Genomic DNA, 21,254 nt, shown 5'->3' on the forward strand with positions numbered 1-21,254 from the left:
CAGGTTTTCATCAAGGATCTCTCTGTACTTTGCTCCATTCATCTTTCCCTCAATCCTGACTAGTCTCCCAGTCCCTGCCGCTGAAAAACATCCCTACAGCATGATGTTGCCACCACCATGCTTCACTGTAGGGATGTTGGCAGGTTTCCTCCTTGGCATTCAGGCCAAAGAGTTCAATCTTGGTTTCATCAAACCAGAGAATCTTGTTTCTCATGGTCTGAGAGTCCTTTAGGTGCCTTTTGGCAAACTCCAAGCAGGCTGCCATGTGCCTTTTACTGAGGAGTGGCTTTCGTCTGGCCACTCTACCATAGATGCCTCATTAGTGGAGTGCTGCAGAGATGGTTGTCCTTCTGGAAGGTTCTTCCATCTCCACAGAGAAACTCTGGAGCTCTGTCAAATTGACCATTGGGTTCTTGGTCACCTCCCTGACCAAGGCCCTTCTCCCCCGAGCGCACAGTTTGGCCGGGCGGCCAGCTCTATGAAGAGTCTTGGTGGTTCTAAACTTCTTCCATTTAAGAATTATGGAGTCCACTGTGTTCTTGGGGAGCTTCAATACCACATACATTTTTTGGTACCCTTCCCAAAATCTGTGCCTCGACACAATCCTGTCGCGGAGCTCTGCAGACAATTCCTTCGACCTCATGGCTTAGATTTTGCTCTGACATGCACTGTCAACTGTGGGACCTTATATAGACAGGTGTGTGCCTTTCCAAATCATATCTAATCAATTGGATTTACCACAGATGGACTCATATAAAGTTGTAGAAACATCAAGGATGATCAATGGAAACAGGATGCACCTGAGCTCAATTTCTAGTCTCATAGCAAAGAGTCTGAATACTTAAGTAAATAAGGTTTCTGTTTTTTATTTTTAATACATTTGCAAACATTTCTAAAAACCTGTTTTCACTTTGTCATTATGGGATATTGTGTGTAGATTGATAATGGAAAACAATAATTTAATCAATTTTAGAATAAGGCTGTAACGTAACAAAATGTGGAAAAAGTGAAGGGGTCTGAATACTTTCCGAATGCACTGTATATTGACTGTTTGTATACATACAGTTGAAGTCGGAAGTTTACATACACTTAGGTTGGAGTCATTAAAACTAATTTTTCAACCACTCCACAAATTTCTTGTTAACAAACTATAGTTTTGGCGAGTCGGTTAGGAAATCTACTTTGTGCATGATTTTTCCAACAATTGTTTACAGACAGCTTGGAAAATTCCAGAAAATGATGTCATGGCTTTAGAAGCTTCTGATAGGCTAATTGACATCATTTGAGTCAATTGGAGGTGTACCTATGGATGTATTTCAAGGCCTACCTTCAAACTCAGCGCGTCTTTGCTTGATATCATGGGAGAATCAAAAGAAATCAGCCAAGACCTTAGAAAAAAAATGGTAGACCTCCACAAGTCTGGCTCATCCTTGGGAGCAATTTCCAAATGCCTGAAGGTACCATGTTATCCTGTACAAACAATAGTATGCAAGTATAAACACCATGGACCACGCAGTCGTCATACCGCTCAGGAAGGAGACGCGTTCTGTCTCTTAGAGATAAACGTACTTTGGTGCGAAAAGTGCAAATCAATCGCAGAACACCAGCAAAGGACCTTGTGAAGATGCTGGAGGAAATGGGTACAAAAGTATCTGTTTCCACAGTAAAACGAGTCCTAAATCAACATAACCTGAAAGGTCGCTCAGCAAGGAAAAAGCCACTGCTCCAAAACCGCCATAAAAAAAGACAGATTACGGTTTGCAACTGCACATGGGACAAAGATCATACTTTTTGGAGAAATGTCCTCTGGTCTGATGAAACAAAAATAGAACTGTTTGGCCATAATGACCATCGTTATGTTTGGAGGAAAAAGGGGGAGGCTTGCAAGCTGAAGAACATCATCCCAACCGTGAAGCATGGGAGTGGCAGCATCATGTTGTGGGGGTGCTTTGCTGCAGGAGGGACTGGTGCACTTCTCAAAACAGATGGCATCACGAGGGAAAAAATTATGTGGATATATTGAAGCAACATCTCAAGACAGCCAGGAAGTTAAATCTTGGTCGCAAATGGGTCTTCCAAATGGACATTGACCCCAAGCATACTTCCAAAGTTGTGGCAAAATGGCTTAAGAACAACAAAGTCAAGGTATGGGAGTGGTCATCACAAAGCCCTGACCTCAATGCCATAGAAAATTTGTGGGCAGAACTGAAAAAGCATGTGCGAGCAAGGAAGGCTCCAAACCTGACTCATTTACACCAGCTCTGTCAGGAGGAATGGGCCAAAATTCACCCAACTTATTGTGGGAAGCTTGTGGAGGGCTACTCTAAACGTTTGACCCAAGGTAAAGAATTTAAAGGAAATGCTAACAAATACTAATTGAGTGTATGTAAACTTCTGACCCACTGGTAATGTGATAAAAGAAATAAAAGCTGAAATAAATAATTCTCTTTACTATTATTCTGACATTTCACATTCTTAAAATAAGGTGGTGATCCTAACTGACCTAAGACAGGGAATTTTTATTCAGATTAAATGTCAGGAATTGGGAAAAACTGAGTTTAAATGTATTTCGCTAAGGTGTATGTAAACCTCCGACTTCCACCTGTGGCGGCGGCAGGTAGCCTAGTGGTTAGAGTGTTGGACTAGTAACCGGAAGGTTGCAAGATCAAATCCCAGAGCTGACAAGGTAAAACAAATCTGTTGTTTTCCCCCTGAACAAGGCAGTTAACCCACTATTCCTCAGTCGTCATTGAAAATAACAATTTGTTCTTAACCGACTTGCCTAGTTAAAAAAAAAATATCTATATACAGTTTTTCACAATTCCTGACATTTAATCCTTTAAGGTCTATGTGGCAAACAGCAAGGTTCATACAAACCTTTGCTGTTGCAATCTAAATGCTAGCTAAAAGTAAGAGGAAATAATGTGTTTAATAAAAGCAATCACTCTTAGGGTGTGTTCTATATAGAACCTTTTTGTCAATTCAAAATGTAACTGCCATTCCGATTCAAAAATCAATTGCCATTCCAGCATGACAACTAGGCTTCGGTGGTATATCGTGTATACCGTATACAGGGGTATTTGGAAAAAGCCACATACCGTCAATATTGTTAACTATTTCTTTGAAGTTTGTTTTATAAATGTGAATATTTGTAGCTACTTTTTAAGGAAAGACCTACAGTCAACTTGTGTAATACGTTAGGGGATAAAGAACATTGCGTTCTTAATTTCACCTATCACATTGTTATGAAGTTTATGGTAGTCCCCAGTCACGTGCCATGTGGTGTTTGCTTACAAGCACACAAGGAAGAGAGACCCGAGCCTTGTGAGTCACTCACTTTTGTGCAGCATGCGCCAGGCGAACTCGCTAAGTGGTTAGCTTCTTCCAAAATCAAGCATTCACTTGGTAACAGCAGAGAATCCTGTTCTGGATTAAGAGCCTTGCTGCCTAATATTTGTTTTGTACAAGCAGCAAACTGTGAGTAGCATTTTTGAGTTACTTCTATACTTGTATCGATTAGATAAGAAACTGTACAAAATGTTTGCAATGTGCTTTACATTTAGTTAGCATTCTCTATGGGATTTTACATGTACTTGTTAGCATTACTAACCTTTGGATTACAGAGTATCAGTGGGGTTTGAAAACAGCGCCAGTACCGGTATTTCAGAATATCCCGGAATGGCACAAGGTCGGTATGAAGGTATGACAATTTGGATACTGCCCAAACCTAATGACAACACAAGAGGACGGTGGTTGAACCAACTTGCAAGTAGCCTACCAATAAGTTGATTATTTTATTAAAATATATGAAGCCAAAGTCATATGATAAACTATAGGCTAGACAAATAAAGTTGAAATATTAGCAGAATTTGAACATGTTTGTGAGTTAGGGTGACTTAAAGTAGCTTTCAAGCTAGCCAGCTAACTCTTTCAAATACAAATTATTTGTTATTATGGGATATTCCAAATAGAGCTACAGACCCAGCCTGACATTGGCAATGAGCTAATTGATACTTGTATTTCAGTATGGAGTCAATTGAAGGGACGGTGTTTCATGAGGCCATTAGAAAACTTACTGACAGAGGAGGTATGCATAAAATATTTAGAATAAATTCTGTCTTCATTTTGGCAGATTAACTCATGCTTATTTCTCAAGATGAACTGTTTTTTTTCCTCCTTCACTGGAACCAGTCAGGCAACAACCCATACTGTACTGCCCAGCCGCTAGGGAGTTGGACTTGTGGGCGGTTCGAATGCTGGGCCAGGCGCTGGAAAGAAATGGGTGGAATTGATCTCACAACTGGAGGGCTGCTGGGTTCATATCCTCAAAACATTCCCTTACCGTTGGGCCCTTGAGCAAGGTCCTTAACCCCACAACATGCACTCCATCCAGGGGTGCTGCGCTGTAGCTTGAACCTGTGCCAGACTCAACTGTATGTGTGAGGTGTGCTGTTTGGGGGGGGTTGAGAACAGAGCAGAAGACACATTATTGTTCTCTATAACTAATGGACAAAGATGTATTGTATTGAAGTCAGCCAGAGTTGACGTGGGCCATCATTCAAACAAAGAGATGCCTTTCTGCTGGCCACCAGTGCATATTTCCAAACTATGCTTGCATATAATGACAATACATTCTAAAAACTATGCTGGTATTATTTGTCCATTATTTAATTGTTTATGAAATTATATTCTTAGCTAACAATGTTACTATTTAGTAATAGTAGCCATAATAAATGGCAACATTCAGTGTTCTACATGGAACCATTTTGGTTCAGTGAATAACTTTTAGGGTTTCCATATGTGAAGCAAGCGACAGAACCCTTTTTGGTTCTATAAGGATTTTATTTTTTGGAAGAGTGTAGCCCAGATTAAGGACCAGAAGCACTAACATTGTTAGCACCATTTTCCTTGTTAGTCATTAGCCCAGATTAAGTACCAGCAGTACTACCATCGTTAGCATCGTTAGAGTTGTAAACCCAGATAAAGGACCAGCAGTAGAACAGCCGCCTAACGTTAGTGTGTCATAATGACTCTCTCGGTCTCTCTAACTGCCAAGCCTTTGTTCTGAGTCAAGGTGTTTCCCTCCAATTCAGCCTGCCAATTAACAGCCATTATGGCTCAACAGTTTCTCAGACAGTCATTAAAACAGACAGGGCTGGGGTGCAACTGTGACTGCTCTGAACAATGGCAAGGGGAATGACTAAGAGGATGTCTTTGAAGATGAATTATCAGATTCATTAATTTGGAAAATGTAGCCAGATTGGTGAGTATTTGCATGGTCAAATAATGTTAGCCACCTGCTGGCTCAGTCTCCTGGGTGATGGATGCCCAAAGCTATGCCACTTGGCCCATGCCAGGGCCCTGTGTCTGAGACTGGCAGAGCGTGGCAACTGGCAATGGATAGGAAGGACACACACAAGTCAGTCTCCCCTTAGTCCAGGCCTCTGGTCTCTAATGGGTTCTCCCTGCAAGTCTCCCCCTCGTTTAACTGTCTGTGATGGAGACAGCCTCGTTAATTACTCTGCTTTAAACTGTCCACACGAGGACAGCTTGAGAGGAGGGAGGGAGGAATTTATTTGTATTTATTCAAATGTATTTAAAAAGGGAAATCCCATTGAGACCAAGGCCTCTTTTACAAGGGAGCCCTGCACACAATCATACAAATCCCCAATATTTACAATTCCAATGCAATAAAGCATTTATGAAAAGTAACTTACAAAACACGATCATGAAAAACAAACATTCCTCAATAAAATAAGTAATCAACCAGCTGTCTGAACTGCCCTAGCGGCACCAAAACATCCAACTTTAGAGAGTCTGGGAGAATGGAGGTAGAGGGAGGAATAGAGAGAGAGACAATAACAGAAAAAGGGATAGGGATCAGTGTTCCGGAGTTCCAAATTGAGCAGCAGCTGCTGAAAAAATGAGCTCCTACAAATATTGAAATTGACATGGTTTTTTGAGTTTTTTTTGAGTGAAGTACATTGGAAAAAAGCAAAAGAAAACTGCAAGACTGAATTGGAGACAAAACAAGCAACAAAGAAAGAAGATAGGCTTTTGAAAAAGTAACTATTTTTCATAAAATTGTACAGTTAGCTAGCTGAATTGTTTACCAGTTGCTAAGCAGTTGCTAGGGACTCTCCTGGAAGAAGCTAGCTAGTTAACAAAGAATAACAAAGAATATCTAGTTAACAGAAGAAAAGAAAGACAAAATAAGGACAGAAGAAAAAGGACATCAAAGTGAAACAGTCCTCTAAAGACAAGAGACAATAGTACAAGAAACAACGCTTCTATTGCGTTTATATTCTATTTCTCTAGCTTCTTCAAGGTTTCCAAGATGGCGTAGCAGTCAGACGTCCTTTGTTCTCGTCTTGTCCCGTGTGTATGTATTTTATGTCTTTTTGTCTTTTTCTTCGCATATCTTTTTGTATATTTTTTCTAGAAACTTCAAAACACTCTCCTGCAACCCGCCTCACCAAATGTGGTGCTGATCTGTTTTTTTTTCATTCAAAAGTATTATTCACCTCGTAAAGCTATCGCCAGTTTTGTACAACGTGACTCAGACCAGAGCATACCGGACCTATTTTCTCTCCCTATCCCCGAATTTCGACAGCAAGCTCTCGACATTTACACCTGGATCTTGCAGCTACCTAGCTGCTATCCAAGTGACTATTGGCTAATGTCGATTCCGGCGCAAACACCAATTATCCCGGAGCTAGCCAGCTGAAGAGTTCCATCAGCCACTCCTGGGCTACAATCACCTATCCGTACCCGTTTTACTGCTGATGCGGAGCCCAACCGGGCCTTCACGACTGGAATTCCGACGTTATCTGCCCGAGGGAGTTATTCAACTGGCCCCTCCATCGCAACGTAACCTGAACGCCCATCTGCTAACTGCGGCCCGCTAATCGTTAGCTGTCTTGAGCATAACGGCTGCTATCTGAACAGGTCAATCGAACAATTTTCTTGGGCCACTATAACTATTTTGACAATTGGATTGGTCCCCTCTACCACACGGAACCCACTAATCTACCGACGGGGTGGCTAAAACCAGACCTCCATCTTCTGCTAGCTTGCTACCCATGGCTCGGCTAGCTGTCTGAATCGCCGTGACCCCAACCAACCCCACTACTCACTGGACCCTTATGATCACTCGGCTAAGCATGCCTCTCCTTAATGTCAATATGCCTTGTCCATTGCTGTTCTGGTTAGTGTTTATTGGCTTATTTCACTGTAGAGCCTCTAGCCCTGCTCATTATACCTAATCCAACCCTTCAGTTCCACCACCCACACATGCGATGACATCACCTGGTTTCAATGATGTTTCTAGAGACAATATCTTATTTTTTATCATCACTCAATGCCTAGGTTTACCTCCACTGTATTCACATCCTACCATACCTTTGTCTGTACACTATACCTTGAATCTATTTTATCGCCCCCGAAACCTGCTCCTTTTACTCTCTGTTCCGGATGTCCTAGACGGCCAATTCTCATGGCTTTTAGCCGTACCCTTATCCTACTCCTCCTCTGTTCCTCTGGCGATGTAGAGGTGAATCCAGGCCCTGCAGTGCCTAGCTCCACTCCTATTCCCCAGGCGCTCTCTTTTGATGACTTCTGTAATCGTAAAAGCCTTGGTTTCATGCATGTTAACATGAGAAGCCTCCTCCCTAAGTTTGTTTTATTCACTGCTTTAGCACACTCTGCCAACCCGGATGTCTTAGCCATGTCTGAATCCTGGCTTAGGAAGACCACCAATAACTCTGAAATCTCCATCCCTAACTACAACATTTTCAGACAAGATAGAACGGCCAAAGGGGTCGGTGTTGCAATCTACTGCAGAGATAGCCTGCAGAGCTCTGTCCTACTATCCAGGTCTGCATCCAAACTATTTTAACTTCGACTTTTAAAAATCCACCTCCCTAAAAACAAGTCTCTCACCATTGCCGCCTGCTATAGACCACCCTCTGCCCCCAGCTGTGCTCTGGACACCATATGTGAACTGATTTCCCCCCATCTATCTTACATTTACATTTAAGTCATTTAGCAGACGCTCTTATCCAGAGCGACTTACAAATTGGTTCATTCACCTTATGATATCCAGTGGAACAACCACTTTACAATAGTGCATCTTCAGAGCTTGTGCTGCTAGGTGACCTAAACTGTGACATACTTAACACCCCGGTCTTCCTACAATCTATGCTTCATTCCCTCAATCTCACACAAATTATCAATGAACCTACCAGGTACAACTTCAATGCCGTAAACACAGGCACCTTCATAGATATCATCCTAACCAACCTGCCCTCTAAATACACCTCTGCTGTTTTCAACCAAGATCTCAGCGATCTCTCCCTCATTGCCTGCATCCGTAATGAGTCAGTGGTCCTCCACCCATCACTATCAAACGCTCCCTGAAACACTTCAGCGAGCAGGCCTTTCTAATCAACCTGGCCCGGGTATCCTGGAAGGATATCGACCTCATCCCGTCAGTAGAGGATGCCTGTTTTTTTTATTTAATTTTTTTAAATGCCTTCCTCACCATCTTAAATAAGCATGCCCCATTCAAGAAATTTAGAACCAGAAACAGATATAGCCCTTGGTTCTCTCCAGACCTGACTGCCCTTAACCAACACAAAAATATCCTGTGGCGTTCTGCATTAGCATCGAACAGCCCCCGTGAAATGCAACTTTTTAGGGAAGTTAGAAACCAATATACACAGGCAGTTAGAAAAGCCAAGGCTAGCTTTTTCAAGCAGAAATTTGCTTCCTGCAACACAAACTCAAAAAAGTTCTGGGACATTGTAAAGTCCATGGAGAATAAGAGCACCTCCTCCCAGCTGCCCACTGCACTGAGGATAGGAAACTCTGTCACCACCGATAAATCCACTATAATTGAGAATTTCAATAAGCATTTTACTACGGCTGGCCATACTTTCCACCTGGCCACCCCTACCCCGGTCAACAGCACTGCACCCCCCACAGCAACTCGCCCAAGCCTTCCCCATTTCTCCTTCTCCCAAATCCAGTCAGCTGATGTTCTGAAAGAGCTGCAAAATCTGGACCACCACAAATCAGCCAGGCTAGACAATCTGGACCCTTTCTTTCTAAAATTATCTGCCGAAATTGTTGCAACCCCTATTACTAGCCTGTTCAACCTCTCTTTTGTGTCGTGTGAGATTCCCAAAGATTGGAAAGCAGCTGCGGTCATCCCCCTCTTCAAAGGGGGCAACACTCTTGACCCAAACTGCTACAGACCTATATCTATCCTACCCTGCCTTTCTAAGGTCTTCGAAAGCCAAGTTAACAAACAGATCACCGACCATTTCGAATCCCACCGTACCTTCTCCGCTATGCAATCTGGTTTCAGAGCTGGTCATGGGTGCACCTCAGCCACGCTCAAGGTCCTAAACGATATCTTAACCGCCATCGATAAGAAACAGTACTGTGCAGCCGTATTCATTGACCTGGCCAAGGCTTTCGACTCTGTCAATCACCACATCCTCATCGGCAGACTCAACAGCCTTGGTTTCTCAAATGATTGCCTCGACTGGTTCACTAAACTACTTCTCCGACAGAGTTCAGTGTGTCAAATCTGAGGGCCTGTTGTCCGGGCCTCTGGCAGTCTCTATGGGGGTGCCACAGGGTTCAATTCTTGGGCCGACTCTCTTCTCTGTATATATCAATGATGTCGCTCTTGCTGCTGGTGAGTCTCTGATCCACCTCTACGCAGACGACACCATTCTGTATACTTCTGGCCCTTCTTTGGACACTGTGTTAACAACCCTCCAGACGAGTTTCAATGCCATACAACTCTCCTTCCGTGGCCTACAACTGCTCTTAAATACAAGTAAAACTAAATGCATGCTCTTCAACCGATCGCTGCCTGCACCTGCCCGCCCGTCCAGCATCACTATTCTGGACAGTTCTGACTTAGAATATGTGGACCACTACAAATACCTAGGTGTCTGGTTAGACTGTAAACTCTCCTTCCAGACTCACATCAAACATCTCCAATCCAAAGTTAAATCTAGAATTGGCTTCCTATTTCGCAACAAAGCATCCTTCACTCATGCTGCCAAACATACCCTCGTAAAACTGACCATCTTACCGATCCTCGACTTTGGCGATGTCATTTACAAAATAGCCTCCAACACCCTACTCAACAAATTGGATGCAGTTTATCACAGTGCCATCCGTTTTGTCACCAAAGCCCCATATACTACCCACCACTGCGACCTGTACGCTCTCATTGGCTGGCTCTCGCTTCATACTCGTCGCCAAACCCACTGGCTCCATGTCATCTACAAGACCCTGCTAGGTAAAGTCCCGCCTTATCTCTGCTCGCTGGTCACCATATCTGTACCCACCCGTAGCACGCGTTCCTGAAGGTATTTCTCACTTGTCACCCCCAAAGCCAATTCCTCCTTTGGTCGCCTCTCCTTCCAGTTCTCTGCTGCCAATGACTGGAACGAACTACAAAAATCTCTGAAACTGGAAACACTTATCTCCCTCACTGGCTTTAAGCACCAGCTGTCAGAGCAGCTCACAGATCACTATACCTGTACATAGCCCATCTATAAATAGCCCAAACAACTACCTCTTCCCCTACTGTATTTATTTATTTATTTATTTTGCTCCTTTGCACCCCAGTATTTCTACTTTGCACACTCATCTACTGTCAAATCTACCATTCCAGTGTTTTAATTGCTATCTTGTATTTACTTCGCCACCATGGCCTATTTATTGCCTTTACCTCCCTTATCTCACCTCATTTGCTCACATTGTATATAGACTTATTTTTCTACTGTATTATTGACTGTATGTTTGTTTTACTCCATGTGTAACTCTGTGTTGTTATGTGTCGAACTGTTTTGCTTTATCTTGGCCAGGTCGCAGTTGTAAAGGAGAACTTGTTCTCAACTTGCCTACCTGGTTAAATAAAGGTGAACAAAATAACAAAAAAATAAAAGTATTGGCAACTCATTTTCAGGGGAAGTTGCTAGGGGCAGGTCGATTTGTTGCTAAAAGTAGCTAAATTACATTGTGATGTCATTGCGTGATGACGTCATTACCTAATAACGTAAAACTGCGTCATTACGTAGAATACACAATAACGTTACTCAAATTGACTGGCCATCTCGGCGAAAAATATGATTTGACATTTGTTAGTTCAGATTTGTTTGTTTATTATCACATATTTTTATTTGTAAAAGTAAAATAAACACAACACATTTTATATGTCAGATATTTTTATTTTTAAACACAACACATTGAATTATTGAACATTTACACATTACACATTATTGAACAATTACATTTTATTTATTTTATTTTTAACTAGTAAACCTACACATTCTGAACAATTAGTTTGAAGCAGTGTATTGGTAGTTAGTTAACATGCTACCTAACTGATCAAAAATTATAGGTACAAGCTAATAACAAGGTATATATGCTATCTTATTGAACAAGCAACTTAACCCAAATAATGATGTGTGCACTAGACATCTCTCTCCAGCTCGTTGTGCTGCTTGGCTGGTTAGCTGCTCAATGGTTTCCTCCAGATATTGCCACTGTTCTCATTGACACTGCAGTGCACACTGTCACCATCAGCTGTGTGTCTCTCTGCCAGTTCCAGAAAGTCCACTCCTTGCATACGTACTGTAAATATGATGAATCATAGATTGGCAAGGAAATCCTCTTCATCTTCACTGTCCAACTGCATTGTCACGGAGCTGGAACCAGCAGTAGAGAATGGAGCGACCTTAAAGCTGTATGCTGCTGTGGTGCCAAACTGCTGCAGAACTTAACTTGGTAGTTTATGCTGGTAACAGGTATCACCAGCGAGCTTCAGTCCATACTGCACCAGGAGTATGGAGTTGAGTGTGCAGTGACATTCTATTTCTTAACTTTGACTTGACCACACTCATTTGACTGAACAGCCGTTCAACTTCCGCATTTGAGTGTGGCAAGGAGAGGGCAGCAAGTGCAGCTTTGCAGTTCTTCAAATGGATTTGACCCGGAGGAGTCCGTGTAGTCACACACTTCACTCCAAAACTCGACTGTATTTTCAGTTGAGTCCCACCTAAACAGATGGATGTTTCTCCATTGGGAAACAATTTTATCAGTTGTTTGGGGCTTATACCCCAGTAGCTCAGCTACTTTGATAATTTCAATGGTGCCTTTGTGCTTTAGCATTTCCTTAACAATGAACAAGGCCATGTTTCGCAAGGCTTCTAGGTTCTCTGGGAGCCTTGCTTGCAGCTCCTTGCTTAAAGCAACAATGTAGTTGATGCACTGTCTCCGAATGACCTTTTCGTCCTCTGGCGCAAGACTGAGTTGGTACACCGTGCTCTCGAAAAGGTACCCAAGGTATGGTGATGGACGGAGATGTCCATCAATGGCTTCCTTCAGGACATCCATTTTTGCCATAGGGTTGACTACTCTGCTGCAAATTGATGTTACCAGAGGTGTACCAGATTGTCAAAAAGCTTGACAGGATCTGTTTGCTCTCCCTCAAATGACTTCACTGCAACTTGTACGTCGGACAGGGTTGATTTCAAGAATGTCAGGTAGACATAGTTGGTCTTGTCGATGTACATGCGTGGAGCACATCTGCCATGTATCAATGCTCACTGGCCTTTGTCAACTCAAAGTGGAGCTTCAGTTCTTCCCACTGGCTCAATATACGAGTTACCGCAGGCTCAATCGATAGCCAACATGTGGCACACACTTTGGTGATCCGCAGGAGTTTCTTGCCACAATTAATGGTGGCATACAGTGAGGGAAAAAGTATTTGATCCCTTGCTGATTTTGTACGTTTGCCCACTGACAAAGAAATTATCAGTCTATAATTTTAATGATAGGTTTATTTGAACAGTGAGAGACAGAATAACAACAAAAAAATCCTGAAAAACGCATGTCAAAAATTGTATAAAATGATTTGCATTTTAATGAGGGAAATAAGTATTTGACCTCTCTGCAAAACATGACTTAGTACTTGGTGGCAAAACCCTTGTTGGCAATCACAGAGGTCAGATGTTTCTTGTAGAGTGCCACCAGGTTTGCACACATCTCAGGAGGGATTTTGTCCCACTCCTCTTTGCAGATCTTCTCCAAGTCATTAAGGTTTCGAGGCTGACGTTTGGCAACTCGAACCTTCAGCTCCCTCCACAGATTTTCTATGAGATTAAGGTCTGGAGACTCCAGGACCTTAATGTGCTTCTTCTTGAGCCACTCCTTTGTTGCCTTGGCCGTGTGTTTTGGGTCATTGTCATGCTGGAATACCCATCCACGACCCATTTTCAATGCCCTGGCTGAGGGAAGGAGGTTCTCACCCAAGATTTGACGGTACATGGCCCCGTCCATCGTCCCTTTGATGCGGTGAAGTTGTCCTGTCCCCTTAGCAGAAAAACACCCCCAAAGCATAATATTTCCACCTCCATGTTTGACGGTGGGGATGGTGTTCTTGGGGTCATAGGCAGCATTCCTCCTCCTCCAAACACGTCGAGTTGAGTTGATGCCAAAGAGCTCCTTTTTGGTCTCATCTGACCACAACAATTTCACCAGTTGTCCTCTGAATCATTCAGATGTTCATTGGCAAACTTCAGACGGGCATGTATATGTGCTTTCTTGAGCAGGGGGACCTTGCGGGCGCTGCAGGATTTCAGTCCTTCACGGCGTAGTGTGTTACCAATTGTTTTCTTGGTGACTATGGTCCCAGCTGCCTTGAGATCATTGACAAGATCCTCCCGTGTAGTTCTGGGCTGATTCCTCACCGTTCTCATGATCATTGCAACTCCACAAGGTGAGATCTTGCATGGAGCCCCAGGCCGAGGGAGATTGACAGTTCTTTTGTGTTTCTTCCATTTGCGAATAATCGCACCAACTGTTGTCACCTTCTCACCAAGCTGCTTGGCGATGGTCTTGTAGCCCATACCAGCCTTGTGTAGGTCTACAATCTTGTCCCTGACATCCTTGGAGAGCTCTTTGGTCTTGGCCATGGTGGAGAGTTTGGAATCTGATTGATTGATTGCTTCTGTGGACAGGTGTCTTTTATACAGGTAACAAGCTGAGATTAGGAGCTAATCTCAGCTCGTTACCTGTATAAAAGACACCTGGGAGCCAGAAATCTTTCTGATTGAGAGGGGGTCAAATACTTATTTCCCTCATTAAAATGCTAATCAATTTATAACATTTGACATGCGTTTTTCAGGATTTTTTTGTTGTTATTCTGTCTCTCACTGTTCAAATAAACCTACCATTAAAATTATAGACTGATCATTTCTTTGTCAGTGGGCAAACGTACAAAATCAGCAGGGGATCAAATACTTTTTTCCCTCACTGTACACTGCTTTGTACGCCTCGTGCCATTTTGGGGAAATCAAAAACCAGTTGTAGGTTTTCCTGATTAAGTACTCAACGCTCCTAGGGATGGTTTCTTTGGATGCTGCACTGACAGCCAATTGTAAAAAATGGCACACACAGCAGATGAGTACCAAATTGGGCAATGCACATTCTTCCTTTAAAATCTTGTACTGAAATACCGAATCACCACACCCAGGTATTTCGAGATACTGACATCAGTGGACTCATCCAAAAGGAGACTGAACTTCTCATCCCCCATATCTAATGTTACCCTTTTGAGAAAATAAGGAGCCAGTATTCCCCTAATCATTTCTATGCACTTGGTGCGGTACAATTGGAAGTTTGTTGCTGCCACAGAATCTGAAAAGGCAGCTTTGCAAGCCATACCTAAATGGTTGCATGCTAGCAGTGAACAATGCTCCGCAATGGCCATTGCCATAGTAGCTTCTGTGCTTTTGCAGTTATCCACTTTCTTAACCAACTGTGGTAATGTAGACTGCGTTACAGGGTTGTACGGTTTTGATTTATTTATATGTTTTGCTGTAGCACAATGTTTTTTGATGTCATACATTTTTGCAGCATATTTGATTTGCAGTACGCACAGTATGCCCGACAATCTTCCCCAATTACTGGCTTCGGCCACAATTTAAATTCAGGTAGACTCCCACTCTTTTCTGTACAATTTTGATTGAGACATGTTAATTGATGTTGTAAGTTCTGTTAAAAATCAAACATTCGTGACCAACTATATTCATTGGGTGTGACTCGTCGAACGCATACTACTGCTGCTGCAGTCAGCCAACAATGATTTGCAATTTGCTGAAATTGCTGCTGGCCTGCTGCTACCTGTTTACGAGCTGAGCGCCTGCTGCTGACGTCACCCATAATGCACTTTTGCAGCCAGGGCATGTGTTGTGACTGAATGTGTGACAGAACAAATCTTTTTTGTGTGTCATTTAGAGGGAAAATGCGTGTATTTTAGCGTTTGAGTCACTTTTCAAAAGTTGCTAAATGTTCCAAATACATTTTTAAAAAAGTGTCTAAATTTGTTGCTAGGTGCTGTTTGAAAAGAAGTTGCCAGAGCAGTCTGACAAGTTGCTAAATCTAGCAATAAAATTACTAAATTGGCATCACTGATAGGGATGGAGAGAGAGAGAGATATCTTAATGGGCTAACTGTACCAAACGTGGAGAGGTGTGTCTGTGTGCAATGGTAATGGAAATTCTCTAAGGATTTACAGGTTCACAATCTCAATGTTCTACCATGCTGTTTGACTTGTGGTGTCTGGCTTTTTTCACTGTTGATCTGTGAATTCCTTTAAGAGACAAATAACTTGAAACCAAAAGTACTCCCTATTCTCTCTGTCTCTAATACGAGCAGGTCTTGTTGAGGTAGAATACAGTACAGCCATGGGCCTATAACACTTCATCACTGTGAATATCAGTGTAAAGGCTGTGAGTGTGTGTGTGTGCGCGCATGCTTGGCATGGTTGATGGGGGGGCAACGAGTGAAAGTGTGTGAGAGCGAGTGTGTGTGTGTGTGTGTGGGAGGGTAAGATAGAGGGAGTGTAAATGTGTGAATTACTTTGCTACACATTACTGGACTTGGCTTAGTAATGTCAATGGGACTGTGGATAACCTTACCCTGCAAGAGAGGCGAGAGAGAGCAAAAGAGAAAGTGTGTTTAGATTTCTCACCTTCTTCTTGGACTTGAAGACGTTACAACGGAAGATGTTACTCTGTCCGTCTCTGGCGATGTAGCTGAAGATCTTCAGGTCCTGGGAGTCATGAGACACATAGAAGATCCTACAGGACAGAAACAGAGTAAATAGATACACAACCAAAAGTAACCATAGAGGAGGGACACTCAGGGATGAACAACAACTCAATCTGTTTGTGTAACAACCTCTCACGCAAACATCTGATTAACGTCAATGGATGACAGCTGACTAATTAAAAACAGAACAACTACTCTGCCAAAAAGAAGTGTACTATATTGTTTTGTATTGAGACTATAGGCCGTTTACATCATGGCATTTATTTGTCTTATTCAACAAAGTTAGCCCAGTCAAATAATGCCTTTCTCTGCTTTGAGGTTCCTATTAAACTCTGTGTAACACTGACCAGTAACGCTGTCGTGTAAGCTATAATTCAAGCGGCAAATTGTTCTAATTGCTCTTTAAATGCTAGACGTCAATAAGCTCCGAGGTAGGAGACATCACACACACACACACACACACACACACACACACACACACACACACACACATTATTACACAAGAACACACACACACACACCCCTAAAAAACAAATCAGAGGACAGCTACTGCGGTGAGAGAAAATAAACACAACCTTTAATTAAGAACTGTGTGTGTGCGCGCGCGTGTGTCACGCCAGGGGCCTAGCTGACGTCCAATGACCTCTTGGTGGCTGCAGTGCTTTATGTCCTTGCCTACTCTACACTATGAGGTTCTTCACACTTAGCTTCTCGCAAAAATAACCTCCGCTACACATACACGGCAGGGTAGCCTAGTGGTTAGGGGGCGGCAGGGTAGCCTAGTGGTTAGGGGGTGGCAGGGTAGCCTAGTGGTTAGGGGGCGGCCCGGTAGCCTAGTGGTTAGGGGGCGGCAGGGTAGCCTAGTGGTTAGGGGGCGGCAGGGTAGCCAAGTGGTTAGGGGGCGGCAGGGTAGCCAAGTGGTTAGGGGGCGGCAGGATAGCCTAGTGGTTAGGGGGCGGCAGGGCAGCCTAGTGGTTAGGGGGCGGCAGGGCAGCCTAGTGGTTAGGGGGCGGCAGGGCAGCCTAGTGGTCAGGGGGCGGCAGGGCAGCCTAGTGGTTAGGGGGCGGCAGGGTAGCCTAGTGGTTGGGGGCGGCACGGTAGGCTAGTGGTTAGGGGGTGGCAGGGTAGCCCAGTGGTTAGGGGGCGGCAGGGTAGGCCAGTGGTTAGGGGTGGCAGGGTAGCCTAGTGGTTAGGGTGTTGGACTAGTAACCGAAAGGTTGCAAGATCAAATCCCTGTGCTGACAAGGTAAAAATCTGCCGTTCTGCCCCTGAACAAGGCAGTTAACCCACTGTTCCTAGGCCGTCATTGAAAGTAAGAATTTGTTCTTAACCGACTTGCCAAGTTAAATAAAAATATACTGAGTGTACAAAACATTAGGAACACCTTCCTAATATTGAGTTGCACCCTCTTCTGCCCTCAGAACAGGCTCAATTCATTGGGGCATGGATTCTACAAGGTGTTGAAAGTGTTCCACAGAGATGTTGACCCCCATGCTTCCCACAGTTGTGTCAAGTTGGCTGGTGGATGATTCTAAACATGAGAAACTGTTGAGCATGAAAAACCCAGCAGCGTTGCAGTTCTTGACACAAACCGGTGCACCTGGCACCTAATACAATTCCCTGTTCAAAGGCACTTAAATCTTTTGTCCTGCCCATTCACCCTCTGAATGGCACACAATACATGTCTTAACAGTCTCAAGGCTTAAACATATTTATTTAACCAGTCTCCTCCCCTTCATCGACACTGATTGTGGTAGATTTAGCAAGTGACATTAATAAGGGATCACAGCTTTCACCTGGATTCACCAGGTCCCTCTATGTCAGGGAAAGAGCTCCTCATGTTTTGTACACTCAGTGTATTACTTGTGAACTTGTCACGACCGCTATCTCCGGAGGTAGAGCACGACACTCTCCCGACAGTTGCTAAGCAGGACAGTGTGAACAGAATTGTCTCGTTGAGCCAACACTCTTTCAGTAAAGTTTTTTTAATAGCAGAGAAATGTTTTTGCAACAGCTGAAATGTACAGACATTTTCCTTATTTTTGAGACTTGTTTCATTGAGTTTTTACCTGAAACTGTAGTAACAGCCTGTTACATTCTGAAATTGTCGCCGTAGCTTTAAATCTTGAGTGATTTTAGTTTTTGCTTCACTGCACTGAGCCACTGATGTCCAGGCAAGAAGCAACTCCCCAGGGAATGATCGACATTTTCAGTCGCAATTTGCTTTATATAATGACTTCCATCATTGTCTTGCATCAGATAGCGTGTCGATTCCGCCTCGTATCTTGCAAAGGGTAATGGGACAGACCAAAAGTAGTCCTGCTACAATAGGCTGCCATAACATTCAAAAATATGACCTTTTTTATTTATTTTTAACCTTTATTTTAACAGGGAAGACATATTGAGACCTAGGTCTCATTTCCAAATAAGCCCTTGTATAATACAATATACACTGAACAAAAATATAAATGTAACATGCAACAACTTCAATGATTTTACTGAGTAACAGTTCATATGAGGAAATCAGTCAATTTAAATAAATTCATTAGGTCATAATCTATGGATTTCACATGACTGGGAATACAGATAGGCATCTATTTGTCACAGATACCTTAAAAAAAGGTAGAGGCCACTCAGTACCTGGTGTGACCACCATTTGCCTCATGCAGTGTGAAATCCTGTTTCTGAGCTCTACGGACAATTCCTTCCACCTCATCGCTTGGTTTTTGCTCTGACATGCACTGTCAACTGTGGGACCTTATATAGACAGGTGTGTTCCTTTCCAAATCATTTCCAATCAATTTAATTTACCTCAGATGGACTCCAGTCAAGTTGTAGAAATTTCTCAAGAATGATTAATAGAAACAGGATGGACCTGAGCTTAATTTCGAGTCTCATAGCAAAGGGTCTGAATACTTATGGAAATAATGTAAAAAAAAATAAGAAAAATAAAAAATAAAAGGTTTCGCTTTATCATAATGGGGTATTGTGTGTAGATTGATGAGGAAAACAATTATTTTAATCAATTTTAGAACGTAATAAAATGTGGAAAAAGTCAAGGGGTCTGAATAATTTTTCCGAATGCACTGTATGGTGTCATTTCATGGGCTCTGAATAATACGGAGTGTTGCTGGCCTTTTACTCCACACATTCCATTGGCGGCCGAATCACATCATATGCTCCTACTGCATTACAGAAAACTCGCTAACCAAACAACAATGCAGGGCATGCTCACTGAATTAAAGAGAAACTACACCATTTTTTTAAAAGTTTCTTAGATTTTTCCCAGACCTCAAAAGTCATCCCCTGATGTCGTGTAAGAATTGTTGTGAACACAGAAAATCTAATTGTTGTTTTTCTACTCAAAGTGTATAAAAAAAAATAAAAAATGGGTAAACGAGAAAAAAAATGGGGGAAATCCAAAAACTGGAAATGGAATTTGGAAAGAAAACAGAAGTAGGGAAAACATTGTAATTGATTTGAAGAGGCGCAACGTTTTTTTTCTGTGCATGACTGCACTTTAGAGTGTGTGTCATCCTGCAACACAGCATTTTGGGGGAAGTTGAGGTCAGGTCCAATATTGACTATGCACCCAAGAGGGAAAGAGGTTGGGCCATCCTAGAAATGTTTTAGTGAAATATAATATATACAATTTTGCAGACTTCCACAGTCATGTGTGAATACATTTTTACATAAGGGTGGTCCCGGGAATCAAACCCAATATCCTGGCATTGCAATGCTCTACCAAGATGCATGACAGGGTTATAAATGATTTGTGAAGGCTCAACTTAATATGATTTATAAGGCCTTTATTAAGGGGTGCTTATGCCACCCTTTATAAAGCACAGGTTTATGTCACATTTGACATAGTGGGTGGTTATATGTCACACAGTTACGCCACATTTATGAACCCTTTATAAAGCATGACATACGTTATAGATAATTTGTAACACATAGTTTGCTTACTGACTAGCTAGTGGCTACTGTGATATTTATGGTCAATTTGAGCTGTGGATCAAGAATGATGTGTTGCCAGCCACAATGAAAAGCAAGGCAAGGATGTAATGTGAATTGAAAAGTAGAAATCTCCTCAGACTCTCCTTCATCTCTCGTAGTGGGAATAGGGCCTATGCCTCGCCATGCCCATGGTGATTGATGTAGGTAGATGGTGTGGTGATTAGCACAGAGAGTGTGACAAAGACAGGGAGGACACACACACACACTTACTTTGATTTGTTTAACACTTTTCTGGTTACTACATGATTCCATATGTGTTATTTCATAGTTTTGATGTCTTCAATATTATTCTACAATGTAGAAAATAGTAAAAATAAAGATAAAACCCTTGAATGAGTAGGTGTGTCCAAACTTTTGACCAGTACTGTATATTTCCACACTATGAGGTTGGATTAATACTGTGCAATTGTGAAAAGGATGATAATGCCCTTTTATTGTAAGAGCAATTTGAAAGAAATTCATGAAATTTCAGCCTGTTTTGGTGGGATGGAGTTTTGGCTTGCCTTGCGACATCACCAGGTAGGTTATAAGTTAATAGACCAATAACAAAGAGAGTTTCAAACCTCTCTGCCTGCCAATAACAGCTAATTTTTAGGTTACATATCCCTCCCATTAGGCTCATCCAATTAGGCCCCTCAGACCACTCCCAGACAGCTAGTGAAATTCTTGCTTGAGAAATTCCTCTTTGCTAAAGAGCAATTTGTTTCTTTCTGACCATTTTAATTTAAAAACAATCACAGCAACGTACTTAATTGTTACCCAGAATTGATTTGATATTAAGATTTAAACAGCTGCATTGGACCTTTAAAGATAAAAGTGTTCATTATCTGTCTTCTTCAGCTGATCTGATACACATCGATCTCCCACCAAGACACTGGCTTTCATGTAGAGGTGGAGAGGAGAGGGAGGATATCGACTGCCAAAAACTGCCTGCCAAGAAGCTTTAAGGAAGGTGGGTTAAGACTAAGATTTTATCTGCTGCCAGAAAATGTGAGCTCGCTGGTCTGAGAAATCTCCGGGATCAAATTTAAACGACAGACAGATACATGTACATCAACACCAAACATATCAACACTGTGCCAAACTCTGCCTCA

General features: G+C 42.5%; 1 protein-coding gene across 2 annotated transcripts in view; it reads right to left on the reverse strand.

Annotated features, from left to right (window-relative positions):
• LOC115158558 (carboxyl-terminal PDZ ligand of neuronal nitric oxide synthase protein) overlaps positions 1 to 21,254 on the reverse strand; it is a 199,905-nt gene that overhangs the window by 69,112 nt on the left and 109,539 nt on the right. For both annotated transcript variants that reach the window (XM_029707660.1, XM_029707661.1), the window contains one exon: positions 16,064 to 16,172. In XM_029707660.1, coding sequence (XP_029563520.1) covers positions 16,064 to 16,172 — 109 coding nt within the window. The remainder of the gene's footprint in view (positions 1 to 16,063; positions 16,173 to 21,254) is intronic.

Source organism: Salmo trutta, chromosome 22 (genome assembly GCF_901001165.1).
Source record: "Salmo trutta chromosome 22, fSalTru1.1, whole genome shotgun sequence".
In the NCBI taxonomy this organism is placed as follows: Eukaryota; Metazoa; Chordata; class Actinopteri; order Salmoniformes; family Salmonidae; genus Salmo; species Salmo trutta.